The sequence below is a fragment of the Lepidochelys kempii genome, chromosome 3, assembly GCF_965140265.1.
Source record: "Lepidochelys kempii isolate rLepKem1 chromosome 3, rLepKem1.hap2, whole genome shotgun sequence".
In the NCBI taxonomy this organism is placed as follows: domain Eukaryota; kingdom Metazoa; phylum Chordata; order Testudines; family Cheloniidae; genus Lepidochelys; species Lepidochelys kempii.
In genome coordinates, this window is record NC_133258.1 from 102,840,503 (window position 1) to 102,860,247 (window position 19,745).

The 19,745-nt window shown below is 40.6% G+C and overlaps 1 protein-coding gene across 7 annotated transcripts in view; it reads right to left on the reverse strand.

Moving 5' to 3' along the window:
- The window catches only part of HBS1L (HBS1 like translational GTPase), a 144,586-nt gene that overhangs the window by 18,477 nt on the left and 106,364 nt on the right, over positions 1 to 19,745 (reverse strand). For all 7 annotated transcript variants that reach the window (XM_073337367.1, XM_073337368.1, XM_073337370.1 and 4 more), the window contains 8 exons: positions 18,804 to 18,950; positions 18,404 to 18,478; positions 13,064 to 13,181; positions 12,793 to 12,861; positions 10,472 to 10,576; positions 6,910 to 7,000; positions 5,043 to 5,151; positions 3,887 to 3,987 (listed from right to left, as the gene is read on the reverse strand). In XM_073337367.1, coding sequence (XP_073193468.1) covers positions 3,887 to 3,987; positions 5,043 to 5,151; positions 6,910 to 7,000; positions 10,472 to 10,576; positions 12,793 to 12,861; positions 13,064 to 13,181; positions 18,404 to 18,478; positions 18,804 to 18,950 — 815 coding nt within the window. The remainder of the gene's footprint in view (positions 1 to 3,886; positions 3,988 to 5,042; positions 5,152 to 6,909; positions 7,001 to 10,471; positions 10,577 to 12,792; positions 12,862 to 13,063; positions 13,182 to 18,403; positions 18,479 to 18,803; positions 18,951 to 19,745) is intronic.

Sequence of the window (19,745 nt, forward strand, 5' to 3'; positions counted from 1 at the left end):
AGCAGATAAAAAATCTAATCCAATTGCAAGTTATAGATTAATACGTTATAAGGCCAGCAGGGACCACTATGATAATTGAGTCTGACCTCAGGTTTAACACAGACCATAAGACTTCCCTTAATTAATTCTTGTTTGAGAATCTTTTAGAAAAACATCCAATCTTCATTTAAAACTTTTGAGTGACTATCCCTCTTGGAAAGTTGTTCCAATGGTTAATTACCCTCACTGTTAAAGATTTGTGCCATATTTCTAGTTTGAATTTGTCTAGCTTCAACTTCCAGCCACTGGATCTTTTATACCTTTGTTTGTTGGACTAAAGAACCTTCTATTATCAAATTTCTGTTCCCCAAGTAGGTACTTACAGACTGTGACCAAGTTACCCCCAACCTTCACTTTGTTAAGTAAAACAGATGGAGCACCTTGCGTCTATCACTATAAGGCATGTTTTCCAATCCTTTAATCATTCATAGAATATCAGGGTTGGAAGGGACCTCAGGAGGTCACCTAGTCCAACCCCCTGCTCAAAGCAGGACCAATCCCCAATTTTTGCCCCAAAATCCGAATTGGCCCCCTCAAGGATTGAACTCACAACCCTGGATTTAGCAGGCCAATGCTCAAACCACTGAGCTATCCCTCCCCCCATTCTCATGGTTCTTCTCTGAAACCTGTACAATTAATTAACATCCTTCTTGAACTGTGGATAGCAGACCTGAACACAGTATTCCAACAGCAGTCACACCACTGCCAAATACAGCAGTAATACAACCTTCCTAGTCCTACTCAATATTCCTCTGTTTATACATCCAAGGATAGCAGTAGCCTTTTGGGCCACAGCATTGCAATGGAAGCTCATGTTCAGCTGATTATTCACCCTCACTCCCAAGACTTTTTCAGAGTCATGGCTTCCTAGGATAGAGAACCCCATCCTGTAAGTATGACCCACATCCTTTGTTCCTAAACATTATGAGTGTACACTCGGCTGTACTAAAATGCATATTGTCTGCTTGCACCCAGTTTACCAAGCTATCCAGATTGCATTTGATCGGTAACCTGTCCTCTTCATTATGTACCACTCCCCCAAATTTTGTGTTCTCCACAAGCTTTATCAGTGATGATTTTGTCTTTTCTTCCAGGTCACTGATGAAAATGTTAAATAGTGTCGGACTAAGAACCAATCCTTGTAGGACTCCATTATAAACACAGCTGCTTGATGATGATTCCCCATTTACAATTACATTTTGAGACTTATCAGTTAACCGTGCTTTAATCCAGTTAATGTATATACCATGTTGATTTTGTATCAATCTAGTTTCTTAATCAAAATGTCATATGGAACCAAATGAAATATCTTACAGAAGTCTATATATATTACATCAACGTTATTATCTTTATCAACCAAACTTATGATTTTATTGAATAAAGATATCAAGTTAGTTTGACAGGATCTGTTTACCATAAACCATGCTGATTGCCATTAGTTATATTATTCTCCTTTAATTCTTTTTCAAGTCCTGTATCAACCATGCCATTATTTTGGCCAGGGCGGAAGTAAGGCTGACAGACCTATAATTACCAAAGTCATTCCATTTCCCCTTTTTAAATAGTGGCACAATATTAAGCTTTCTTTCAGTTCTCTGGAACTTCCCCAATGTTCCAATACTTATTGAAAAACAGCATTAATGGTCCAGAGAGCTCCTCAGCCAGCTCTTTTAAAACTCTTGTATGCAAGTTATCTGGACCTGCTGATTTTAGTAGCTGCTTACTTAGCATTTTCAATTTCATTTGAAATGGAAAGTATTTCATGGTCATTGTATGATATGAATACATCATCTGGCTTTTTCTCTAAAACAGACATTTTTATTGAATACTTCTGCCTTTTCTGCATTATCATTGACTTATATTGCATTATTACTATTATTTCAATCTAGTAATGGACCAATACCATTGTTAAGATTCCTTTTGTTCCTAATGCACTTTTAAAACGCCTCCTTATTGTCCTCAACTGTGCTGGTCATAGATTCTCCTTGTGTCCGTACGCTTCCCTTCTCAATTTTCTACAAATCCTATCTTGGGATTTATATTCATTACTATCAACTTCCTCTTTTTTCATTTGTTATATATTACAGATTTTTTTTAAAATAGCTGCTTTCATTTCCCTCTCAGCCAACCAATACAGCCTTCTTTCCCAAATGAGGCTTTTGGGGCATCTATTAAAATGTTCTTAAATAACTCCCAATTATCATTCATATTTCTTTTGTTTAAATAATTTCTCCCAACTGATTTAGCTCATAAATTGTTTTCAGCTTTGTGAAATTCTCCTTTTTAAAGCAGACAACTCTAGTTAGAGAATTTTTGTAAACTCCAGCTGAACTAAGAGCTCCCTGTGCATTTTCCTTTCAGATTACTTAAATATTGCTTCATCTATTTGTGTTCTGAAATAAAATGTAAATTTTTAAAAGCTCTCTCCCAACTTTCTCTATTATTACTAAATGCCCAACACTGTAGATAATTTTTTCCACAAGCTGGATGTGTAGTCTCTTTCTAAATTGCTGTTAATAATTAATGATGTTTCATTTACATAGCACTTTTCATCTAGGTCAGTGGTTCTCAAACTTCTGTACTGGTGATCCCTTTCACATAGCATGCCTCTGAGTGCGACCCCCCCTTATAAATTAAAAACACTTTAAAATATATTTAACACCATTATAAATGCTGGAGGCAAAGCGGGGCTTGGGATGGAGGCTGACAGCTCACGACCCCCCATGTAATAACACTGTGACCCCCTGAAGGGTCACAACCCCTAGTTTGAGAACCCCGATCTAGGTGCATGTCAAAGTGTGTTACAGACACTAGAAATTACAGGAATTAAATACTTCCATATGTAGAACAACATGGGACAACTGTTTAACAGTGCACAGTACTAACACACAACAGCTTAGGGCAAACAGGGAAAAATGTTGTGTCCAACTGAAACTACAGGTTGGATTTTTAAATTCAATCAAGCAGAATGTAATTACCCAAGAGGGATGTTGGTTAAACACCAAGGCTAATAACCCTACTCTTGTGAAAGATCAAGGGATCTTTAATGACCACAAGCAGCAGGATCTCAGTTTTAAGTCTCATGTGAACGACAATACCGGCAAGCTGGGGCATTGATTTAATACTGCTTTAGACAGATGAGTGCTCTCTACTGAATCACCATCACCTCCATTTCCCCCCTAGTGGTCACCCATAGTGGTCACTCAACCAAGTAGTGAGTCTGCTATCACTGCTTAGCTTGTGAGAGCAGAAGAAAAGAAAAATCAGTGTGAGATGAGAGAGAAAGTGCAGAATACTGAGGGGCACTGATATCATCTCTTCTCTAGAGACAAAACACACAAATCTTTTTTCTAGGATTCAGGATTTCCTCTGCATTTCTTTTCAGTGCGAGGTCCAGCCATGCATTCGCTGGGAGTGGGCCATTTTGGCGATGTCACAGCCATGCAACAATATGTCAACCAGTGTCTAAAACCATACTGTAGACTCTATCCTGTTTCAGGAAATAAAACTACAGCAGCATGATCTAGTGAACAGGGCACTGAGGTGGGAATCAGGGAATCCATGTTTTATTCCTGACTCTGCTAATGACCTGTTGTGTGACAGTGGGCAAGTCAATTCACTTCTCTGTGCCTTAGCAGCTGCAAAACAAGGCTAAAGATACTCACCTTGCTTTATAAAGTGCTTTGAGCTCTACAGATGAAAAGCAGTATAGAATATGCAAGTATATTATTACTTTATTGTTAAACAGAATATGTTTGGGAATAATATGATCCAATTTGTTTTATATTAACCAATTTGAACCTGCCAAATTTCTATGGTAATTAATGTTCACCTCGCAAATACTTACTTAGGTTTTTTCTTTGTGACTTCGCCAGTACTCTTGTGAAGGATACTCAATAATCGTCTAATAGTGGCAGGCTCACTTACAGTTTGATAGTGTAAAAGCACCTAAAATAACAATAGTTTACTTTTTTCAGTTAGTAACTTACATGTTAAAATTCTACATTTACACCTACCTACATTGTAAGAGCCTGAAAGATCCTCAAGCTCTGAAGTTTGACTTCTGAAAAATTCTGTCTACTAATGCACATGCCAAAATAAAGAACTGGCCCAATGGTAGCACAACACGCTGGTGTCCGTATAAAATCCATTGCTTTACTGATGGACTTCTCAGTGAAGCATTTGTACCTCATGTTCACAAACACTCACCGGGTATGTCTCCACTGCAATTTGAGATGCAACTGCAGCACATGTAGACAGACCTTAGCTAGCACTAGCTCGAGTAACAATAGCAATGAAGCAGTGGAAGCGAGGGATAGCCTCCTGAGTATATACCCAGGGTCCCAGGCAGACTTATAGAGCCCATACTGCTATGGCTACACGGCTATTGTTACTCAAGCTAGCTAGATCCAAGCTAACTCAGGGGTGTCTGTGCTTGCTGCAATCACACCTCAAATTACAATGTAAACATAAACATGTTCTTTCACTCAGAGCTTATCTCCTGGGGAGCCACATCCTGGACTTTATGGGATCTTTGTGGACATGACTGCTAGATCACTCTTATGAGTTATACTTTTACACATTACAATAAATACTTCATTCACTCTACGTTTTTTGGTTACTATCCATTTTTGAACCCTACCACATCAGTGCAGTCCTGTGGCAGGTACTGAGATTTTTAGGTAATTTACAGCCAAGTGCATTTCTACAATCACGCATATACCGTCTTATTAATGACAGGCATGGCTGAAACCCCCACATTCTCTGAACAGGGCATATCATCATATCAGAAACCAGCAGACACAGGCATCTACCTCCAAAGCTGTAACTCTGCAGCCTCTTTAAACTAGAATCTGGAATTTCAAGAGAATGCCACTGATTTCACAATTTTGTTTACTAAGTTTTTCCTCTCTGAGTTTAAAATTGGTTTTTATCAAAAAGAATACTGAGCCACCTAGAAAGAAAATCAGAACATTCAAAGAGAAGAATATTTCAAGACTTACCGGGAATCCTTTAGTAATGGGGACATCAATATTAAAGATGAGGACTCGAGCTCTGAAACGAGTGCAGGCTTTGATGGGTTCCTTGAGACCACAAAATATACAGCCAACACTAAAAGAGGAAGAAAAAAGACAAATATTCTGATAGCATATTGGAAAAATGTTAAGCAGTATATTTTTAAGTAAATACTAAAGTTAAAGAAGTGACACATTAATATGCTGTATGTGAAAAGAAAACATCACACTGTTAAAGCACCCAGTCAAGTGCATTACTACAGGATATAAAAGCTGTTTTATGGGTGAGCACAAAGAATTATGGCAAGATCCAAACGGACAAGTACCTCCACTGCTAAAATTCTTCTGAAATGACATTATTTGGTGAGAAAAGACACTTAGGAGAATAAATTAGCCTGTCACCCAGAGGTCATCTCTCTGCAAGATATTTTGGGATGGGCAAATTTGCAGTGCTGCTGCCTATTATTTACCTGTTCTGTACCTTGAGGGCTTCAATCTCCAGCACTGTCAAACCTTGCAACTTTCATCAGCACTATATTCAGTTGCAAAAAATAAATCCACCTTCATAATAGAACTATACTGAATCTAAGAAGAGCAACTGGCAATGTTAAATCAAGAAATCATTTTTTTGTGGGCAAAGGGAGATGGGGATGAGCATTGCCCTTTGTCACTCAGAACTAACCAGATCTCCACTAACAAAAAAAACATACAGAAAGAAAACCAATGCCCTATCCCATGCATACATCACTTTGCTACTCACACACAACAACATCAGTTGTACCCATTTAAACATGACCATAAAAAAAACTTTGGCCAAGGGATCTGGGCAACGCAGCCATGCCCTAGGAATTGGACAGAACAAAATACCAACAATTTCAATAGACCTGAAACTTAAGGACCTCTACTTCCCAAAAATTTACAATCACCCAAGATAAACCACCTACAGAACATGGACAGCACAAATCCCACCCTAACTCCATTTGACAACAGCACAAGGACTTCTCACAGGAATACCACTGCAGTGAAGGAAATCAAAATAACTGTCTTCTTTCCTTTCATAAACAAAGTATAAATTTGCACAAATATAGAGGCTAGAAGCATTTGGTCAACCAGCTTGAAAGATCCATGTGAGTTTGGCAGTCTGACCCGGAAGCAGAAAAGAAGCCATATGAATTTTGTTACCAACAATGTTGCATGAATAGCAATTTACAAATAGCCAATACTCATTGCAACAGTTGTGGCAAACACATTGTTAGATATGAGTAGGCTGAAATATGCTTATATAAACCATTTATTATTTATTTGAAAAATTGACATCTGTTTCCCAATAATTTAGAAACAGAATAAGGGCCTAAATTTATTGAATGAATTGTTCACTACAAATTTGGCCATATTTAGTTACTGGTACAAGGCTTGTACGTGCTGGCAGTTTAGACATGCTTTGTTGTCTGGATGATTTACAATTTGGTGAATTCTTGGTAAATCTTTTATACTATCTAAATTCTAAATATAATATTAGAGTATTCTCTGAAGTTCCATTAAGCAATTAAGATGTATGTTTTAAGATTCCAAGAATGGGAAGCATAAGCAAAAGGCTTTTACAGTCACTTCTGCCATTATTAGGGTGAATTAATCATGAACACGAACAGTGTTCTTCTGAGGTTGCCGTTGCACATGCAGCAGATGTTTCTAACGTTTGTACATGCAGGCCAGGTGATATGCATCACTTTGGTTTTAAATATCCTGGTAACCAAATCATTCTTCAAGTAAACCGCTGACTGTAAAGTGTAGTAGTTACAAGGTTTTTCATTAAAAACAAACGGTTGCTTAGACTGAAACTCAGATTTGGACTCACTTGATTTTGATGATATCCATGCCGGTCAAAGTGAGACTAACGTGATCTCCTGCTGCAGCCCAATCAACTGGTTCATCATGCAATGTGATTCCTGGAAATGAGTAAGAACAGAACCTCACAGTGAAGTACCTAGGTTCTGAGCTACAAACATACAGCTCTGTTTGGGCCATTTGTGCTTCATCAACCATTACTCATCAATTTTCAATATGAATGGGCTGAGAGTAAAAGCTTTTGATTAAAAGCACAAAGGAAACAATTTTTTTTTTTGGTCAGGACTTATCGCTCTCACTCCACCCTGTATATTAATATGGCTTTGTCTAAGTCATGGGAGTGGACCTGCCGCTAGTCACACAGTGCAGATGATGCGGTCTCGAAAATACTACTGTGCACTAATACCACAGTGCTTGCCCCACCCATCCTCTGATGCACATGAATATTTTACACCGCCTTTCATGTTCCTTAATGGTTCTAGTGTCAACTTTCATTTACCCTACATGGGTTAGCGCTCGCTGGCTCACTGTCATAGAAGGATGCAACAAATGATTTTGGGTTGCAGCATCATGTTATCTATTAGAAAGCTACTAAATAGGTATTATATTCTGTTTGTGAGGTATGCACTCATGGGTGTAGACCAGTGATCTCCAACCTTTTTACGCTCAAGATCACTTTTTTAATCTAAGGGCAACACAGGATCTACCCTTCCCCTTCCCCTTCCCTGATGCCCGCCCCTTCCCCAAAGCCCCACCCTGCTCGTTCCATCTCCCCTTTTCTCCACTGCTTGCTCTCCCCCACCCTCACTCACTTTCACCAGGCTGGGGTAGAGTGTTGGGGTTCGGGGGGGGGTGGGCTCTGGGCTGACCCTGGGATAGGCGTTTGGGGTGCAGGAGGGGGTGAGGGGTGCAAACTCTAGGAGGGAGTTTGGGTGCAGGAGGGGGCTCCTGGCTGGGGCAGAGTGTTGGGGTGCAGGAGGGGTTGCAGGGTGCAGGCTCTGGGAGGGAGTTTGGGTGCAGGAGGGGGCTCCACGGTGGGGCAGTGCTGAGGTGCAGGAGGGGGTACAGGGTGCTGGCTCTGCGAGGGGGCTCCAGGCTGGGGCAGAGTGTTGGGGTGCAGGAGGGGGTACAGGGTGCTGGCTCTGGGAGGGGGCTCCAGCTGCGGCTTGGGGTGCAGGAGGAGGTTCGGGGTGAAGAAGGGGGTATAGGGTACTGGCTTCAAGAGGGGGCTCAGGGCTGGGGTACAGGAGTGGATTTGGGATGCTGGCTCTGGGAGGGGGCTCAGGGTAGGGCTTGGGGTACAGGAGAGGGTTCAGGGTGCAGGAGGGGGTATGGGGTGCTGGCTCTGGGAGGGGACTCAGGGATGAGGTTTAGGGTGTGGCCTCCTGCCGGGCAGCACTTACCTCCAGTGACTCCTATGCCTACCCCAGTCCCACACCACTCCCGGAAAAGGCCAATGCGCCCCCGGGGGGGGGGGGGGAGACTGACGGGGGGCACGTGGCTCCATGCACTGACCCTCTCTGCAAGCACTGCCCAAGCAGCTCTCCAGGCCAATGGGAGCTGCAGGGATGGGTGGTGTTTGCAGGCAGGAGCAGCACGCGGAGGGAGACCCCTGCCCCCTGGGCTGCACTGGCCACTTCCGGGAGCAGTGTGGGAGGGAGGTGGGCACACTGCACCACTGGAGATCGCGATCGACCAGTTGGTGACCACTGGTGTAGACTTATAGGTGAGAATAAAAAATTCATCATGACTTTTAAATTAATGATATTGATCAGAAGAAAGGTAAGTGTTATAAAATGAAAACTTTGGTAAATACTGCACATATCCACAGACCTAGGTCTGTTTCACTGCAGATCACAACAATTTAAACAAAACACATTCCATGTTAACATGTACCAAACTGTATTTCTTAGTTTTCAAATCTGTCTCTCCTGCTCCCTTCCAGAATAGGCATAGAGTCATTCAAATTCAAGCATGTCAAAGTCATGAGGAACTACTTTGTTAAGCCATGTTGATAATTACTTCACCTACAGGTGGCACTCCCATACATGGATAAATGAACTTCAGACTTTTCTTTCTGTTATAAATGATAAGTTAATAGCATACCATATACAAGTTACCATGCCTCAAGTTTGTATTTAAATATAAATATATTACATTATTTTCTCTTCCTTAAATGTAAGCATGTAATAAATAATGACTCCAAATCCTCAGCTACATTTGAGCCACTATGTGATGCTCCAGCACCAGATGGATTTTCCCAACATAGGATGGAGGATCCCCAGATGACGTAGACCAATCATAGTAGTTTCTGTGCTACCTCCTCCTCTCCTGCAACCTGTGTAGGAAAGTGGCCAGGGCATCCCCGCACTTAGCATACTCTGACTGCTGTAACTTGCCCTTGGACTCTAATGCACTAGAGAACCAGAGCAACAGAGTGCACTGGAGAAAAGACACATATAAACATATGTTTTAAACCATTGTTATTTTTCATCTAGTTTAAATATATCTAGCAGGGCATATCTATGCATTTTACTACTGCAAACTGTATGAAGATTTTGTTGATTTTGTTCCAACACATAATAATGTCATGTTTTTTACTTCTGTTCCATGTAATGGAGAAGCATTTGCATCTTAACATATTTAAATGTACCAGCCATTACTTTGCATATTAATATCAGCGCACAAATATTTTGAATTTTTTTTCACAAGGGCTAAATTGTTCAGTCATTAACCAGTGGTACAAAACAAATAATAAATTTAGCATCAACTCTTCCATATGACGAAATCAGAAAAATGGGTTTTAATTTCCCCCAATGCTGAATACTATATACTTAATTGTTAACACAAATAGATATTCAGCAATTTTCCTCAGTTATGTAACTTTTTACCATCATCAGAAAAATACACTGAAACAAAACTTATTTTCAACACAAATTCCATTCTCTCTTCCATTTGTTGATACAGGAATTAAGAAAACTGTGAAAAAATAAAATTAAATGCTGAAATTTATTTGGCATATTTTGAAAGGGAAATATGATTTAACACTCTTTTGTTCCTTGAAATTTTTAAGACTGCAGAAATATATTTGCAATTCTCCCCTGAGCACCGGGGATCCAGTTGGGCTGCTAAGTGCCTCCATCCCCAGCAAGGAATGTTTTACAGCACAACAGGATATAAAAATCTTCAGCAGTTAAGATTTACCTGCAAGGGCTGTTTAAAACCCACACAAAAATAGCAATGCTCATAAGTAAATCTGACTACTAATGATTTTTTGTGTTTCATACATTTTATAGCTATGAACTAAAGAATTCTCATATTTTCACTCAAAAAAACATGAGGCTGACAAATTTGGTATAACTAGCACTGTAAAAAAGATGAAAACCCATACGAACTTTCACATATCTTTCAAAGACAGATATTTATACAGTCACATCTAAAATTCGTTTATGCTTTCACATGTTATGTTTGACAGTTAGTATCAGTTTGACAACCTGTTACCAGTTAACAGTTCAGTAACTGTTCCTAGACCAGTATTGACCTGAAAGTAAACAAGCTTTTGAATACTATACCTTTTGCAGTGCAAGTTTCATTGGGAGGCATAGCCAGAAGTCGGTCTCCAGTCTGTATATATCCTGCTTCTATTTTACCAGTCACACAAAATCCTGATCCTTGGTCTGTAATAAGCATGTTAATCATTTAAAATAATAAAACAATTAACTATATGGTAAGATGCATTTTTATATACAATTAACCCATTAGCAATGTAGACAGATTTTAATGTGATAAAAAGCATTTTCTCAGCTGAGTCAGTATTCATTACTTGTAAAGTCACCAGTTTTACATCATACTGAAAACAAACCATTAATTCCAAAACCCCTTGATCTGATATTTTTCTTAACTAAGAGCAGAAACCTATACTTTAAAATTCGTGTGGTTGCATAAATATCCAGTTTTTAGCTTTTCAATACAAGAATTAGATCATTAGCCTATTTTAAGCACCCCAAACACTGTTTACAGACAAAAATATTTATTGAGACACCTTAATAAACCCTCATGCGTTCATGCATGTTTATTGTCCAATGAACCAGAAATTATGGAAGCTCTATTGGCATTTTATACTCTCGGAAAATCAGCTAAAGATTGGTTTGCCACCCAAACTTACTGCAATAATGGTGGAAGAGTGTAGCATATTTTATGAATAAAGAAGTATTGGATTTACAAAGTATATTTCTCACTTTGAAGGTCTATATACTGGGTACATTTCTAGTCATAGGAATGTTCACATTGGTTATTTATTAAAAGGTGAGTCGTATGTTACTGTTCTTGCTCTTACGGACACACTTGAAGCAAAGTTGTTTCTCCCAAACTATGGAGACTGCATATATGCAGGTATGTTTGGTTTTACACAAAATGTCTTTTTAAACAAAGTTTTTAAAGTTTCAGTGTGCATCTGGAAACACTTCTTTTATGTATGTATGTATGTATGCTATATTCATCAGAGATCGAATACATTTCCTCCTTTCCTACTCATTGCCATTACTGTAAGGTGCTCCAGTATATGTACCTAGAAAAGCATTACCAGATGTGCCAATGGGACATTTTTCCTCTCCATTAGAGCAAACTTATAGATGAATTATTACTGTGTTGGTCAAATGATAAAAAACATAACACCCCAAAAGTGTGGAAAGTGAGAGAACTGTGTATGCTAGAAAAAAAACAAAAACCTAAAATCAAAAACTATGAGCCCAAATTTCAAAGCTGGATGCATGTTCAAAGCTAGCTTTGAATGTAAAAATTCCTGGTGTGATCTGTATGTGCAACTATAATAATATTTACTATTTAAACAACAGACCCTATATCTGTAAACAGGGATATACTTCCCATAATCACCACCACCAACAAACTTGGAAAATGCAGATTTTTTTTATAGAGTAGGTTTACTGAAATTATTCATTTTAGTTCTTTAGTATATCTGTAAAACTAAGCTCAATGCAAAATTAGTTACTGCAAATAATAAAGCCTTTCATCATAAAGGTTCTCAATGAGCTTTACATACTATATACATATAGCAAAACTGTAATGACATTTACTCTCATATGCAATACACAGTACAGTCATGGTGGTAGTACTGGAAATTTTGGCCAAGGTACTGGGACAAACCCTTATCTAGTGTTACAGTATTTACCATGAGATCCTCAATGTTCTTGCAGAGCTGATAGGTCCTAAGTTTTTAAAGGTCTCTTTGAAAAAGACCCTCTCCCAATCTGCATGGAATGCATTTTTCTACCATTGCCAATATTTGAACCTAATTCCATTTTCACTGGCTTTTTTAACCTGATGTTCAGATTACTATACTATCACTCTGATTCCAAGTATGTACACACTATACAAGCAATATGATAAAATCTTAAAGTTTCAACAGTAAAACAATACAATTTATGATATGGCAATACGTTAATGGATACTATGTCAGGTTGGATATTAAATCTCAGATCACGGTGTCACTTAGTAATGGTCTCAAAGAATAAGAACTGGATTGGAAGCCAGGACCCCTGATTTCTATTCCCCATTCTGCAACCAACTCATTGTATGGCCATGAGCAAGCCACAATCTTTTACCTCAGTTTCTCTACCATATGAATAATAATACACACAATAATAAAAGTGCTTTGCACACAGAAAAGAAGAATAATCCCCTGAACAGAAGTCTCTTTTTACACTTATTTTATGGTCAGATTTTAACAGTATAAGAAATATGATTTTAAAATTATTTAAAATTATTTCAGAATACACACACACATACATATTACATGTGTGTGCATTCATGTGAGAGATTTATTTACATCTTCAAAATGATTGGTCAAATAAAATTTATACACAGTAAAACCAACCTTTAAAAACATCAGACACGCATAATCTAAATGGTTTATCCACTGATCTCTGTGGTGGCTTGAAAGAATCTGAAAAAAAAATTGATAATACCTTGAGATTTCCTGTATTTAGTAATCAAAAAGATCATCTCACAATTTCTCACTTAAGTAATCAACTATATTGCATTCTATTCCCCCCCCCAACTTCCCTCCCCACAAAAGAACATTTTTGATATAAACAAGATTACAATGTACCAAATAAATATTAAATCAAGCAGAATGGTACACTCACCAATTTGTTCTAACAAACATTTTCCCTTATACCATTCAGTGAGTTCACTTGATCGACAGCTTGTGACTAGATTTTCACCACCAAGACCACTTGTAGGGATATAAGCTACATCGGACTCCTTATTAACAAAACAAAACAAAAGTCTACAATAAATATACAGTGTTTCTCTAAAATGGTACCTTCATGAAAAAGCAGCAGCAAAGAGCACATTTTCAATATTATACCTGTTTTTAAGCTTATGGACCCTTTGCTTAGTATTCCACATTTCCCTTGAATGAAAAAGAAAATACTGTGCCCAATAAGATAACACTTGGCTTCTATTAAGATGGACACTCAATTTATTCAAAATTTGAAGGCCTTTTTGGCTGATCCAGCTTCCTTCTATTTACTGTACATCGAAGCAATGAGACAAACACAGAAATATAGGTTACATGTCAAGGCTGCAACTTTATTAACTGTAATCAACAACTGAACTCAGCGAAGAACCCCTAACCCTATCCCTCAACTGGCAGGAATTTTCCAGTGCAGGTTGCTAGTTTGCCACAATGGCCTAGATTCACAGATTCCAAGACCAGAAAGGACAACTGTGATCATCCAGTGTGACCTTCTTTATAACACAGCCCATAGAACTTCCCCAAAATAATTCCTAAAGCATATCTTTTAGAAACACATCCAATCTTGATTTAAAAATGGTCAGTGATGTAGAATCTATTACAGCTCCTGGTAAATTGTTCCAATAGTTATTCACCCTCACTGTTAAAAATTTACACCTTATTTGCAGTATGAATTTGTCAAGCTTCAACTTCCAGCCACTGGATTATATTATACCTTTCTCTGCTGGAATGAAAAGCCCATTATTAAATATCTGTGCTCACGCAGGCACTTACAGACTGTAAGCAAATCACCCCTTACCCTTTTCTTTGTTAAGCTAAATAGACTGAGCTCCTTGAGCCTATCACTATAAGGCATGTTTTAATCCTTTAATCATTTCTTTTGACTCTTCTCTGAATCCTCTCCAATTTATCAACATCCTTTTTGAATTGTGGGCACCAGAAATGGACACAGTATTCGAGCAGCGGTCACACCGGTGCCAAATACAGAGGTACGATAACCTCTCTTCTCCTATTTGAGGCTCCCCTGTTTATGCATCCCAGGACCACATTAGCCATTTTGGCCACAACACCGCACCAGAAGCTAATGTTCATATAATTATTCATCATGACCCCCAAATATTTTTCAGTGTTCTGCAAGAGGAGGTGCGGAATGTCCGGGAGAGGGATCATTGGGCACGATGCGAGCTGTGACAAGTAAGTCTGTCTTGGCCAAATAGGAGCAATCAGAATGACGTAGGGTACCTCTTTCGGGAAGCCTGACAAACGAAGCCATGACGTTCATAGCATCACCGTAGGTGTGGAGATGGACCTAGCTGCCGTATCGAGTGCAGACTGCAGTAATGTCTTTGCCACTAATTGGTCCTCCTGGATAATGGCCTTAAATTGGTCGCGATATGCTTCTGGCATCTTTTCAATAAAGTCATTGAGTTTTAAGAGTAGCAGCCGTGTTAGTCTGTATCCGCAAAAAGAAAAGGAGGACTTGTTAGTCTCTAAGGTACCACAAGTCCTCCTTTTCTTATTGAGTTTTAAGTAATTTATGTAATCATATTTCTCCGTGAGGGCCTAGTAGTTGGCGATATAAAATTGTAGAATGGCTGAGGAGTATGCTTTTCTACCAAAAATGTGAAGACTCTTCTAATCCCTATCCTAGGGAGTAGCCCTTGACTGGTGTTGTCATCCCCGGGAGTTTAAGGTGTCCACCATGATGGGGTTGGGTGGCAGGTGGGAGAATAGAAATTCAGATTCCTTAGCAGGCACATAGTATTTTTTGTCTGCTCGCTTGCAGGTTGGCACCACTGATTCTGGGTTCTGCCACACAGTCTTTGCCGGGTCTAAAACAGCCTCATTAATCAGGAGGGCGATCTTTGAGGAGGATGTATAGTGGAGGATGTCAAGGAGTTGATGGTGGGTGTCCTTGAATTCCTCCAATGGCATCTAAAGAGTGTCTGCCACTCTCTTTGCCAGCTTCTGGAAGGATCAAAAGTCATCTGCCAGAGACGGTGGAGGAGGCATGACAGCTTCATCTGGAGAAGGAGGAGAACATAGTTCTCAGTACCGGCTTCCCGTTCCTCAATATCTTGAAGCAGTTCTGAAGCTGTCACTGGCAGCGCTAATGTGGACTTGCATACTGGGAGTGTCTTTTTAGAGGAGTGCTTACTCCTGTCCTTCAGTGCTGATGACTCGGTGCCCGTGCCCATCAGGTCCATGGGCCTGTCAGTAGTACCGGTTGCTGCTGGCCTCCATGAGCCAAGGGAATCTTCAGTACTAAGACCATGAGATGGTCTCGGTGCCAAAGACACCGAGCAAGATGGTGATCGCTTATGGCTATCTCAAGGCTCACTGTGGGGACCTCACTCTCTCTTCTTAGATGATTTATGAGAGGGGTCCGTAGCTTGTTTTCTCGACCCACAGCCCTTAGACATAGAAGGCTGTGGGGAAGACTCATGTCTACCAGGTGACTGGGGTGAGAGCTGCCTCCATGAAGATGGTCTTCTGGCAGACCTCTCTGTCTTTGTGAGATCTGGGCCAGAGTTGTTGACAAAGACCACACATTTGTTGTATGTGGCCTTCCCCGAGGCAGTGAATGCACTGAGAGTACTTCTCTGCAATCGGGATCGCCTCTTTACTAGTGAGACATTTTTTGAAGACCAGCATACCGGGCACACCCAGTTGTGGGGAAGGGTCCCCGACAGGGGAGAAAAAGCAGGCAAGAAATTGAAGTCTTTTCCCCTCCCTCCAATAAAAGAAGAAAGGAGAAGAAGACTACAACTAGAACTAGGAGACTAACTATAGGTATGTAAAATAAAACGACAGTCTTAATGGACTGCTAATGGCTCCGCCTCTAGCCAGGGGCTGTTGAGAAGGAACTGAGGGGGTTAGCCTGCATGCGCTGGCTAGTGCAGCACGAGGAGATACAGCACATGTGCAGGCCTAATGGACATTGCTACCGAAATTCTCCGATCAGCAGCGCAGGGATTCAAACACACTTACAGTGGAGCACCCATAGGGACACTACGCAAAGAAGAAACCTCACTGCTTAAGACATTGATGCATATACCCCTTGTGACAGATAATGCAATACCCTGGATAAACCTTACGGAATTAAGTTAAACTTTACTGCATTAAATGCAATACCTTTGTGGGCAACTGTATTAACAATGCAATTACAATCTCACAACAACATATAAGTATGTAATGTCTCTAGGAGAAGGGGGCATGCTGCTGAAATTCCTCTGGTTAGCAGCCTCTCAAAGCTTTATTCTGGGGAAGGGAACCATTATCTGGCTGATTACCTAGTCACAGTTTCTTCAAAGGTTCAAACTGGATTCTCAAGAGACCAGCAGACAAAGAATGGAGGTTGAGATAAATAATCTGGTGATGAACTGATTCAGGGGTTTTATTCCGATCCAGTAAATGGGCAGGACCTCCGGTCCAAAGAAGGCCCCAATCATTCGGAAAGGATGGCTACTTAGGCCCCATAAGACTGTGTTCTTGTTCAGAGCAAACAGTGTGGTGAACTTGAAACCACAGGAAAACTGGGCAGGGATCTGAAGGACTTCTCTTCATGTTGGAAGGGGTGATCCCTGGCAAACTTATTACCATGCATGTGGGCTCTTTTATTGTTTCCCTGCAGTGTTTTTGCCTTAAGAATAAAATAGGCTTGATTAGAAAGAACTGTGTGGTGACTTATAACTGGGGCAAATAAACTGTGTACAGTCTCTGGGGAGAGAAGCAAAGCATGCCCTGCTTAGGCAGACTGGCTTTTGCTGGGAATACACAGGGAAGGCAGGAAACTTGCCAGCCTGGAAATACCCTGGTCAGATGGGAGCAAGATGTGGGTCTCTACCCAAGAAAGGCATCAGCTGCAGAGCCGGAAGCCTGAAAGTGGGTGCCCTTGCTGGACCATAGAGGGGAAATACAGGTGCAGTTGCCCTAAACTGTGACACTGTAACAGGGTCATCAAATCCCCACCAACATACATTAATTGGGACCTGACTGAAAGCCAGGCAGTTGGCAGAGGGTGCTAATTGACTGAGCAGAGATACAGCTGAGGGCTTAATTGGATGGAAGGAATCACAACAATTGTGACTATATAAGCAGACAGGAAGGAAATGCTAGGGAGGAGAGTAGGGAGCCTGAAGCAAGGCAGGACTGGCTGCAGCTAATCCTGTATCCTTCCCCAGAAGCAAGGAGAAGAAGCTGGCTACTCTCTGTGAAAAATATGTACACAATACTCCCGACTGTGGCCTACTGAAAGGATATAATAAAGTACAAGGGTGGTTAAGAACACCCGGAGCAGTTACTGAGGCTGGAAAAGACTCTCAGAAGACCCCATGACATCCCCCACCCATCATGCAATGAGAGTGTCAGGACCAAAGCCTGCTTCCTTCTCAAATGAGAAGGGTCCCAAAATTGCACTTGCTAACTCACAATGTGTACTATCTACAGTAAGTCCCCTAAACAAGACCTCTTGGATACCAGAAGAAAGATGTATAAAATGTGGAAAGTGTTTTCTTCTGCCTTGATGAAAACACTCCTTCCAGACTCCAAAGAAGGCAACCAGCCACAACTCTGGCATCCCAGGAGATCTAAAGTAAGGGGAGGGTGGGACTGTTGGAAGAGCACCAAACACTCGCTGTCCACACCTGACACTGCCTAAATACCCACTAGTAGGGCATGTGGGGTACAATTCAGACTCTGCTATGTCCCATTAACCCACTAATGGGTTCAGCACAGGCGGCACAGCAAAAACCCAGACCTTGCTGATATGCCCAGGCAAAACTGATACAAACTCATCCCACCTTAGTCCCAGTGTACCAGCAAGGTATGAACAAAGTGTTAACAATCTGTGAAGGTATAAGGGATGGTATACCCCTCGGTTCAGAGGCTGGTAGCTGGCTGGCTGATTAAACCCTACCCACTGCACATAGGAAAAGACTGGCAACTTGCTGTCTCTCTCTCTCTCTCTCTCACACACACACACACAACAAAAACAAGAGGCTGTGAAGTGTTGATCCTGGTTTTCACTAAGAAGGCTTGAAATAAAAATCCCACAGCAATGAATGACTGAAAAAACTCTCCTCCCTGGATTCTGTGAGGACCCTAGGCAGGATTTTCCCAGTGAAGGAGCTGGCTCTGCAGGCACAAGCCTGGATCTAGCTGGAAGAGGGTGCTGTATAGGAGGCCCCAATCCTTTACAAATCTCATAATCTTAAATTTACTTTACCTTAAAGCCAGCTTGTTTAAGAAACTGGCCAAGTTTACTGGTAATTTCCTGAAATCTCTCCTGTTGCCAACTGACCTAAAATAAAAACATATTTCGATAAAAATATTGGATTTTGGCATATTTCTCTATACAAATTATATTGACCTCTTATACTGTACCTTCCCTAAGATCTTCTATGAAAACTTCAGTTCAAAGATTAAGCCTAATGAATAAAATGTTCATAATGTTTCTTCCATATTTTTGAGAAAAACAGCATAGAACACACTATGAAAGAAAATGAACTGAGGGCCTTATTCTATAAAGGGCAAACCTTCTGGCCTCAGAACACAGATCCCCTTAATTTAGGGCACACCGGAAGGGACGCAAGACTGTTCACTAAAGGAAACTATTAAGCAAGTACCTGGTCCATTTTATTGACTGCAACTGCCAGTTGTGTTACTCCAAGAGAGCGAACCAATAACCCATGTTCTCGAGTCTGTCCACCAGTCTCGAACCCTGCTTCAAACTCCCCCCTGCTAGCATCCACAACCAAAATAGCCACATCAGCCTAGGTAAGAAAAAAAATGGTTAGGAAAATAATTTCAACAAGAAGAATGGATTATGGATAAATATGGTCCTGAGTGGTCACACAAAAACACATCTTAACCCTCTATGGTCACCAAGAGAATATCAGCATGACTTCAGTTGAATGAGGATTGATTTCTAGATCACTAATGTGGACAGGGAAACAATGAGACATGTACATACACTCATGTAACCATGAGTATGGTTAAATATGGAGACAGCAACTTTATTAAAACTATTAACCAGCTGGAGCTACTATTAAAACTACCTGACAGAGCTGTTCCAGTGTGGATTTCAAATGGGCATCAAAGGCCCTGCGTTCTACTAACCAGAGAATGGGTATAAGGGAAATGCCTTCTCCGTGCCCTCAGGCCTGCCCAGGAACCCTGGGTCCAAGCCAGAGTCCCAATTCATGCCCTTCCTTCACACAAGTGATAAGAGGGATAAGATGAGGTGAGCTGAGCCACACATCAACTGACCCAGAGACATATCATACCTCATCACTCTGTAATGTCATGACAATGCCCAAGCAGCCCCTTAGGTTACAGGGAACTCACATCAGACTCTCGTTTAACCAACCAACCACACCTCGAAACTGCCAAAGCTGCAACAAATAAAATGTAACCCTCCAAATATCTACAGTTGCCCTAAAAAAAAAAATTACGCTCAGGGCTGAAAAATGCATAAACTATTTTATTAACACTGTGTACTGCAGGACAGATCATGGCCTTTGATAGGGCTGCTTTGCATTTTGCAGAACAGCAGTTGGGGATTCCCT